Source organism: Thermobia domestica, chromosome 18 (genome assembly GCF_964235325.1).
Source record: "Thermobia domestica chromosome 18, izTheDome1.hap1.1, whole genome shotgun sequence".
NCBI lineage: Eukaryota > Metazoa > Arthropoda > Insecta > Zygentoma > Lepismatidae > Thermobia > Thermobia domestica.
In genome coordinates this window covers 147,889,474-147,900,231 of record NC_137471.1, presented here as the reverse complement: position 1 = coordinate 147,900,231, position 10,758 = coordinate 147,889,474, and the positions used below count along the sequence as shown (strand labels likewise).

The 10,758-nt window shown below is 33.7% G+C and overlaps 1 protein-coding gene across 1 annotated transcript; it reads left to right on the top strand.

The window, feature by feature from the left end:
• Positions 1–7,986: 7,986 nt before the first annotated feature.
• On the top strand, positions 7,987–10,443 carry LOC145674974 (uncharacterized protein F54H12.2-like). Its single transcript, XM_081745292.1, has 2 exons — positions 7,987–9,602; positions 10,280–10,443. Exon 1 carries the CDS (start codon positions 8,290–8,292, stop codon positions 9,598–9,600), a length of 1,311 nt encoding a protein of 436 aa, XP_081601418.1. The 5' UTR covers positions 7,987–8,289; the 3' UTR covers positions 9,601–9,602; positions 10,280–10,443.
• Positions 10,444–10,758: the final 315 nt, after the last annotated feature.

Sequence of the window (10,758 nt, the reverse complement as noted above, 5' to 3'; positions counted from 1 at the left end):
CGAATGAACTAGAAAATTGGATTAACAATTTGTTTCCCGATCCCAGAAAAGAAGAAGAAGAAGTAATATATCCCTCAATTATGGAAATATTAGCAGAGGCTAGTGCAGAACACGAAGAAATGGAAGTCGATTTAGACGACATAGAAAAAAGAATGGACGAATTGCTAGCCGTATTTCAAGCACAACGAAATTCAAATATACAAGTAGGATTCGGAAATAACAACCGTAATGATGGACACAATAGATTTCATATAATAGAAGAACGAAGAAGACAATACAGAAGATACAATATGGAGGGTAGAATGCTACGATTCCGTCTAGCCCCCGTGCGTGCAGATGAAAACCCTTTTACGGCAATTGAAGCAAGTCTACGGGCACTAATAGATTATTTGCTACGTAATGTGGACCAGCATGATTACGTAGGAATAACAATTACAAATGAGAGAGAAGGACACCGCCCTTTTTGGTTGTCATTCAGAGAAGCAAGAAATCTCTCAGCAGAAGTTCTATGGATAAGTTATGAGAAAGTACTGCAAAGTAATGCGGCTTTTCTTATAAATGAAGATTGCATCGTGAATTTTCATCATGTGCGCATGCCGAGAGGCCAAGGTCGTTTGAAACAACATATTATGAATACCGACGATTATGTAAAGGCAAAACGTGGTATTATCACAATTAAGAACACAGGTACAAGATGTTTAGCGCATGCAATCGTCGTTGCCATAGGACTGAAAAAATACAAGGGAAGAAATCAAACTGAATATAATAGATATGTAAAAAATCAAAATAAATATTTAATTCAGCAAGAAGTAGAAGATCTGTGTGAAGCTGCCGATGTAGATCTCAGTCATGGTGGTGGAATTCCTGAAATTCGTAAATTTCAGGAATATTTAAAGGATTATAAAATTACAGTGTATAGGGGATTTTCAGGAAGTGATGTTATGTTTGAAGCTCCACCAAGTGATAATGAGAGAACTGCTTTAAATTTACTGTTTATAGATAACCACTACAACGTCATTGAAAGCTTGACAGCATGTTTTAGCTGTAGTTATTATTGTGAAAGCTGTCATAAGAAATATGAAAAAAAACATGATCATTTGAAACATTGTACAGCTGTATGTTATCGTTGTCATCAGAAGCCTCCATGTGACTTTAAAGATACCCATATTACTTGCAATGATTGTAATCGAGAATTTTATGGTCAGTCATGCTATGACTATCACAAGTCAGCGCCGTATCAAAATGGAAAGCCTTTATGTTCCATTGTGAAATGCTGTGCCCAATGTTTGAAAATTTATGTAGTGAAAGAGAAGGGTTCTCACGTATGTGGAGAAACTTATTGCAACATTTGCTATGATATAGTACCACCCAATCATGAATGTTACATGAAAGTGAATGAAAGAAGAAAATCGAAAAAAGCCAATGAAAAAATCATCATGGAGAAGAAAGCTATGATTCTGTTTTATGATATTGAATGCACACAAGATACGAAAATAGAAGAGGAGGACGCAAACATATATGAACATATACCTAATGTCTTGGTTAGTCAACATGTATGTTACCAATGTTATGAAGATAACAACATCAAGAATGATTGTGTCATTTGTGGAAAGCGAGAAAATATTTTTGACGGAGAAAATGTAATAGAAGATTTTCTAAAACATCTTCAACAACGTCGACCAAACATTAAATCAGTAACCTGTGTTGCCCATAACTCAAAGGGATATGACGCACATTTCATCATTAAGACCATGGTTGAGAAGATGAATTGGACTCCAGAAGTAATCATGAATGGAGCAAAAATTCTCTCTCTTAAAATAGAAAACGTAACCTTCATCGATTCACTAAGCTTTCTTCCTATGCCCTTAAGTAAATTAAGTGGTGCATTTGGACTTCAATCGTGCAAAGGATATTTCCCACACTTCTTTAATCGACGTGAGAACCAAACCTATGAAGGGCCGCTTCCAGACATTAAATATTATGGAGCAGATACTATGAAAGTAGACGAAAGACGCAAGTTTCTCCAATGGTATACCGAACATCAAAACGACACCTTTAAAATGAAAGAAGAACTCATCAAGTATTGTGTACAGGATGTTGAAGTATTACGTCAAGCATGTATTTCATTTATGAATACATTTGAATCTGAAACTAATGTCAATCCCTTACTTGAATGTATTACAATTGCCAGTGCATGTAATTTGGTATATCGTAGAAATTTCTTAAAGGAAAATACAATTGGTATCATACCAAAGAACGGATATCGATGGAGAGATGTACAATCAGTTGAAGCAGTACAATGGATAGCTTGGGAAGAAAAAACCAGAAACATCCAAATTACCAATGCTGCACGTAGTAAGGAAAAACGAATAGCATCAATGAAAGTAGATGGTGTATGGACAGATCCCAACACAGGAAAAATACACGTCTGGGAGTATGAAGGCGATTTCACACATGGTTGTATCTACTGCTACCCTAACGACAGAGATAAACCCATCTATAACAATGCTACAGATACCATGGAATTTCGATATGAAGCAACAAAGAAGAAAATCCAAAAATTAAAAGATTTTGGCTGTGAAGTGCATGAAATATGGGGTTGTGAATTTAAAAAGCAATTGGCAGGAAATGAAGAGATGAAGAAGTATGTTAGTAATCATCCGTATACAAAGAAATCACCATTAAATCCTCGTGACGCTTTTTATGGAGGACGTGTGAATGCCATACGTTTGTATCATAAAGCACAAGAATCTGAAGGAGAGACCATAAAATACAAAGATGTTATTTCCCTTTATCCTTTTATCTCTAAGACCAAGAAGTTTCCAATTCGTCATCCTACTATCTACCTGCCTGGAGATTCAAATATTCCCACCATTGAAGAAGTAGAAGGATTAGTTAAGCTCAGTATTTTGCCTCCAAAACAACTGTTTCATCCTGTCCTCCCTTATAAATCAAATGATAGATTGATGTTTCCACTCTGCCGTACATGTTGTGATGAATTAAACCAAGCACCTTGTAATCACAATGATGAAGATCGAGTTCTACATGGAACATGGGTAGCAGATGAAGTAAGAAAGGCATTAGAAAAAGGATACAAAATAATAGATATTCATGAAATATGGGCATATGACGTTGTTCAATATGATGAAAAAACAAAAAGTGGTGGCTTATTTGCAGAATACATAAACACCTTCCTGAAAGCAAAAACAGAAGCTAGTGGATGGCCAGCATGGTGTGAAACAGATGAATTAAAGAAGAAGTACATTCAGCGATTTTATGAAAAGGAAGGAATACGTCTCGATGAGAACAAAATTAAACATAATCCAGCACTTAGAAGTTTAGCTAAATTAATGTTAAATTCATTTTGGGGAAAATTTGGTCAACGTGAGAACATGGGTCATGTCAGCATTATTAATGAACCCAAGGAATTATATGAGAAATTATCATCTCATGATATAGATGTTCATCAAATATTCCCAGTAAATGATGACATGTTATATGTATATTGGCAATACACCGATGACGTTCCTGTTTCACTACCAACAGTAAATGTTGTCATAGCCGCATACACAACAGCACAAGCAAGATTAGAATTGTACAAATATTTAGATCAACTACAAGAAAGAGTATTATATTTTGATACTGATTCCGTCATTTATACGCAAAAACCTGGTGAAAGTACAATTCCAACTGGTGACTTTTTAGGCGATTTAACAAATGAAGTCCTCGAATATGGTAAAGAAGCCTATATTTCAGAATATGTATCGGCGGGCCCGAAGAATTACAGCTTACGTATTTTTGATCCCAGCACGAAGAAGGAGTTTCAAGTATGCAAGATACGGGGCTTTTCATTAAACTATGAATCTTCAAAACACCTAAATTTTGATGTAATGAAGAAAATGATAGTAGATAATGAAGAGGATGCAGAAGAAGAAGAAGAAGAATCTCGTCCCACGGAAGTCAAAATTACCAATGAGAAAAAAATTTGCCGCAGGAAAGACCATACTATCGTCAGCATGCCCGAAACAAAAATTTATAAGATAAATTATATTAAACGACGTAGAATTCCAAATTCATATGATACTTTTCCATATGGCTACACTACTTCCAACAAAAGAAGAAGAGAAATGTAATAAGGCCCTTTATAAATATACGTATAAGGAAAGAATGATCATACTCTTTAACATGGACACGACGTGGAAACATCCCTTTTCATGTATTGTTGCCGGACCAAGTGGATGTGGAAAAACTTCCTTTGTAATACGATTCCTGTCCAATTTACCACGTATGGTTAATACATCGTTTCGTCATATTTATTGGTACTATGCAGAATGGCAAAATGCATACAGAGAAATTTCGACAAAAGTACAATTTATTGAAGGATTACCTCGAACAAAAGACTTTTTACCTGAAACTGGACCACATCTTATTATTATTGATGATCAAATGTGTGAAGTGAACCGCAATATAGTTGATTTCTTTACAAAGGGTTCTCATCATAGAAATCTTAGTGTACTATTTATTACACAAAACATATTTCATCAGGGAAAAGGAAGCAGAGATATGAGCTTAAATTGTTCTTATCTCGTATTATTTAAAAATCCAAGAGATAAATCACAAATTAAACATTTGAGTTATCAATTAACTCCTGAGAATCCAAAATTTCTTCAAGAAAGTTTCAACGACGCAGCAAAGTTACCATATGGATATTTCTTTATTGATTTAAAACAGGATACGCCAGATGAACTTCGTTTTCAAACAAATATCTTTCCTGATGATATTTATCATTACGTTTATGTTCCATCGAAATAGAAGAAGAAGATGTGTTTATAATGTTTGTTTTAAACTGTGTTTCTTCATTCTGACAATATGTCTCCAAGAGTAAAACACGGAGATCTTCTTCGTACGCTGAGCAAAGCAAATCCTAAATTACGTAAAGCTATATTGGCCAATGCAGACTCTTCAGTGATTCGAAGTATTTGTGAATGTTGTTATAATGTATTAAAAGGGAATGTACCTCTTACAAAGACACAGAAAGCAAGATTAAAGCGATACAAGAGGACGCTTCGATATCTTGTGAAGAAAGGAAACTCCATCCAAAAGAAGAAGAAGCATTTATTAGTACAGCAGCAGGGTGGATTCCTACCGGCATTATTAGCTCCTATTTTAACTGGTGTATTATCAAGTTTACTATTCCGTTAGTACAATGGAACATGCAAAGAAGATGATTTTAGTTCCACCTGAAGTTCTGAATCGTATACAAACACCAACATCATCATCATCATCAGCCCTGGAGAAACGTGAATCTAATTTGGATCAAGAAATGCAAGAGATTTTACAGTTATCATCGCTTAGTGATGAAGAAAAGTGGAATTAGTATAATAATATTCTTCAAAAATATTTACATTTAATACGAAAACAAGAAGAACCTGTAACACTTTCAATTACGTCAACTAAATCAGAGAAGCCTGAAGTAGAAGAAGAAATATTATTATCTATACCCAAAATGTTTCGTAAAAGAGCTGAATTACTACTACATAGAATGAAACATGATGATAATATCACGTGGGATAATAAAGGAACTGTTTACATCAGAGGTGATAAACTAGAAGGATCTCACATTGTAGATTTAATTTCTGATGTGTCGCGACCCCGGAAACACACAAATCCACCGGGATGGGAGAAATTTTGTAATTATTTATCTTCTAATAACACACCTTAAGAACTTATTGGAAATCCAAAACGTTTGTCATATATTTTACGACGAACTAAAGCATCACCAACAGCATCATCGTCAAGGGAAAAAATACCTCTGAAATCGTTTGCAGAAGACGACGAAGAAGAAGCAGAAGAAGAAGAAGAAAAGGAAAAAGTAATATCTCCTATAAGGAAAAGGAAACGTGCCTGTAAACGTCCAGTATGGTCAAGGTGGAAACCGTAAACAAACAGTTAAGCAAGATTTACTACAACCCTTCACATCCTGCCTCGTTTTCAACTGTTAAAAAATTGTGGATAGCTACAAAAACGAAAATTCCTATACACTGTATAAGAAGATGGTTACTGCAACAAACAACATATACGTTACACAAACCTGTACGTCGTCGTTTTAAAAGAGATTTCTATGTAGTGAATAACATTGATGATGAGTGGGAAAGTGATATTAATGATCTTCAATCTCTTCATAAATTTAATGATGGATATCGTTATATTCTTACAGTGATAGATGTGTTCAGTCGATATGCATGGGCTGTGCCATTAAAATCTAAAAGTACAAATGATGTCTTAAAAGCATTGCAAATTGTGTTCAAAGACAGAAAACCAATTACATTTCAAACAGATAAAGGAAGTGAGTTTACTAATAAAACAATACAGAAGTACTTAGTGGACAACAAAATAAAACATATTACAACTAAAAATCCTGATATAAAAGCTAGTATTGTAGAACGTTTTAACAGAACTCTAAAAGAAAAAATGTGGAAGTATTTTACAAAGTATCAAACGTATAATTATTTAAATGTATTACCTCTTCTTGTGAAATCATACAATGAAGGTTATCATTCAAGCATAAAGATGTCACCTGCAAATGTTTCTCAAAATAACCTATTACAAGTATGGCATAATCAATATGATAATAAAATAAAGAAGAAGAAGAAGAAGAAGAATCCAAATTTCTTAAAACATCTTAAGATTGGTGATACAGTACGAATTAGTAAAACTAAACGTACATTTGATAAAGGATATATGCAAAATTGGACTTGGGAAATATTTAAAGTGAAGAAGATAATACCAAGAGATCCATCTGTTTATGAAATTGAAGATTTAAACAAGGAACCACTGGATGGATTATTTTACAGAGAGGAATTACAACCTGTGACGTTATCAAAGACATTTTACATAGATAAAATCATACGTACAAGAAGAAAAGGCAGCAGAAAAGAATATCTTGTTCGTTGGAAAGGATATCCTTCTTCTTTCGATTCCTGGATACCTGCATCATCCGTAAAGAAGATCGAGAAGTACAATGGAACCTGATGGAGATTTTTACGTTACGCTTCCCAGTAATAGTTCTATGGAATATTTTCCTGACAACACCTTAACATCATACACTACGAAACTTCATCAAAGAATGGAATTCCATGAAAAGTGGGAAGTGGCTATTGTTGAAATTCATTATCCTCATTCAATATTAAATATTAATGACGAAAATAATAAAATTTTTTACAAACCTGCAAAAAGTGATGAATGGAAATTTATAACTATTCCTGTACGTTATTACACTGACATATCAGAATTGATAAAGATAATAAATACGTACAACAGATTCACAAATTTACATATTTCTTATACTCGTGAGAGTAATACCTGTTTTATACGACGTCTTCATAAAGACATAGATGTAGACGTTGCATTATCACCAAGTGTTAGTGCGATGTTGGGGTTTGATCCAAGCGTTGATTTAAAGGATATGCAACAAGGTCAAAGCATTCCAAATTTACGTTTAGGACTTCCATCTACAATGTATGTGTATTGTGATATAATTCAATCTGTATTTGTTGGAGATACAGTAGCACCATTATTACGTATCATAAATATGAATCCTGTGAATCATACATTTGGAAGTAGTGTTATAGAAATTTTTAATCCTCCACATTATGTGCCTATAGAGAAGATGCATTTTGAACACATCAAAATAGATATAAGAGATAGTACAGGCTCTCCATTGGCATTCACTTTCGGAACTGTATGCGTTAAACTACGTTTTCGACCAGTGCGTCAACATCGACAAATATGAATAATCCATATTTACAATATTATCAAAAACAAGCTCTTTCTGGAACTGGAAACGTTTATGTTGGCTCCCCTTATCAAGTTGGACATGGTATTGGAAGTTTCCTTGGAGGATTATTTCGTTCTGTCATGCCACTAGTAAAACAAGGAGCTAAAACAGTAGGAAAGGAATTATTAAAATCTGGAGCAAACGTTATTACTGATGTCATCATCGACAATCAACCTATTAACGAATCCTTTCATCAACGAATGGGTGAAGCGAGATCCGTCTTGCAAGACAAAGCAAAAAATAAACTGAAATCTATGCTAGGATCTGGATATCAACGAAGGAAAAGAAGAATTACACATCATTCCATCTTTAACCCTTCACCATTACACATCATCAAGCGCAAGAAGAAGAAGGAGAAGGGCAAGAGGAAACGTACACAGAAAACAAAGAAAAATCAGTCTTATAAGAAGAGGAAGTTATCACACGATATCTTTGATTAAATCATCACCATTATGGCTTTCTTACATCATCAATCCTGCGAGTGTGTAAAAAGTGAACTAGATATTTTTTCTACAAAACCAACGCAAACCAGTATATTGGATAATCATGTTGTTACATACAAACCAATCAGTTCACTAGCTGATAATGCTCCTATAGAGTTTGTCATCCCAGGAACAAGTGATGAATACATAGATCTACCACATACTCTTCTTTACATCGAAGCTCAAATCGTTAAGCCTGATGGATCAGCATTTGGTGAAAGTGATAAAGCTGTGGCTCCTATTAATGACTTTTTAAATTCTATGTTCAGTGAAGTGGAAATGTATTTAAATAACAAACTGATTTCATTTCCATCTCATAATCATCCATATCGATCATACATTGAAAAACTGTTAAATTATGATGATTCTGCTAAAAATACTCATCTTCAATGTGCATTCTGGTTTCAAGATACTGCTGGACATATGGATGCAACATCTAGTGGTAATAAAGGATTTCAACAACGTTATGAATTAACAAAAAAAAGTGCAAAATTCGACATGCTTGGACATCTTCATTGTGATATTTTTAATCAAGATAAATTTTTAATCCAAGGAGTAGAATTACGTCTCAAGTTAATTCCTGCAAAGCCAAACTTTTGTCTCATCGCTAGTGATGCGTCTGTTGAAGCTAAAGTGAACATTTTAGACGCTGCTTTACATATTAAAAAGATTAATGTTAGTCCTACAATAAAACTAGCACATAACAAGCTTCTACAATCAACAACAGCCAAATATCCTCTCACAAGAGTGCAAATGAAGTCGTTCGTCATTCCAAAGGATCTTCAATCAAAAACAATAGATAATTTATTTATGGGAGTATTACCAACTCGAGTGATTGTGGCGTTTACACAAAATGATGCCTATACAGGAACAATAACTTCAAATCCATTTCATTTCAAACATTTTGACATCAATTTCTTCTCTCTATACATTGATGGAAAACCTGTACCTTCAAAACCATTACAACCAATTTTCGAAAACAACCTCTATGTTTCCTCATATCATACCTTATTCTGTGGATCAGGCATTCACTTTTCAAATCATGGCAACAATATTCCTCGCCTTGACTTTCCTCAAGGATACACTATCTTTGTTATCGACATTACTCAAGATGGAGAAGCCAGCGCTGTGCAGCATTGGAATCTTATACGTCATGGGTGTGTTCGTCTGGAAGTTCATTTTACGAAGCCTCTACCAGCACCTATCTCCTGCATTGTGTATGGAGAATTCCAATCTCTCTTAGAAGTGGATCATCAGAGGAACATCATCATGGATTTTTAAAGGTACGTTATTTAAATATCATATCATATATGTACATGTCTGCATTTTTATACATGATGTCCTCTACACTAGATTTATTAAATGCTTTGCAAACAAATTCTTTATTTCACAATCATTTCGTTGGCGTATATGCAGCCAATGAATTACCAGCACATGTTCCACTACCTGCAGCTATCATCATAAATACAGATCCCTCGAACAAACTTGGCACACACTGGATTTCCGTATATATTCATACTGGTGGCCGTGCCCACTACTTCGATACATTTGGATTTCCTCCATATGTAATGCATCATATTCAATTTCTACGTAGAAATTCCACTTCTTATACATTTAATAATAAACAAATTCAAAGTGTGAAATCATCCCTATGTGGGCATTATTCATATCTTTTCCTATGCTTCAAAGCTAAAGGAAAGTCATTAAATGAATTTCATTACACTTTCTCATCAACTCCAGAAAAAAATGATCGTCGTTTGCTGTATTTACTTTTACAGGTAATCATGTCTTCATTCTTCTTCTTCGTTTGTTTTGATTGCTTTTCTTTTCATATTATTGCAGGTAGCCATTTCTTCTTCTTCTTCTTCTTTATTATAATGTGTTTGTATGTATTATTATTTGTTCATGATTATAGATAAAATAAATTTTAAGTTTGTTTTTTTCATTTTTTTCATTTCAGAGAGTAAAAGATCGTCATCGTGTGTATGGACATCATCTTCAATGTACAGATTGACTTGTATCTACGTTTCATCACCAACATCAACAGCAGTAGTATTATTAGTGAACAGTATATGACAGTTGTGAAGTTATCAACACATGGACAGTGGAAACAAAATCTAACGTTCTTTTTTTAAAATGTACTATACTTACCGGCGTTTTAATTGTGTAAATAGTTTCATCAACAATAAACAATTTGTATTATTTTTTCTCTTTGAAAACAAATGTTTTATTTCTTATTTTCTCCGTTTCCTAATAAATAAATATGTTTTATGATCAGTTATGTAATTAAATACACATATCATAAAACATATTTTTAAGTCATTGAATTAAAGAATTTCATAGTGATTTAAAAAAAAAATTCTAAAACTGATTTTTTAATTCAATGATGTAATCATATAACTACATAATAATAATAATGAATTCAAATACTTAATCAGT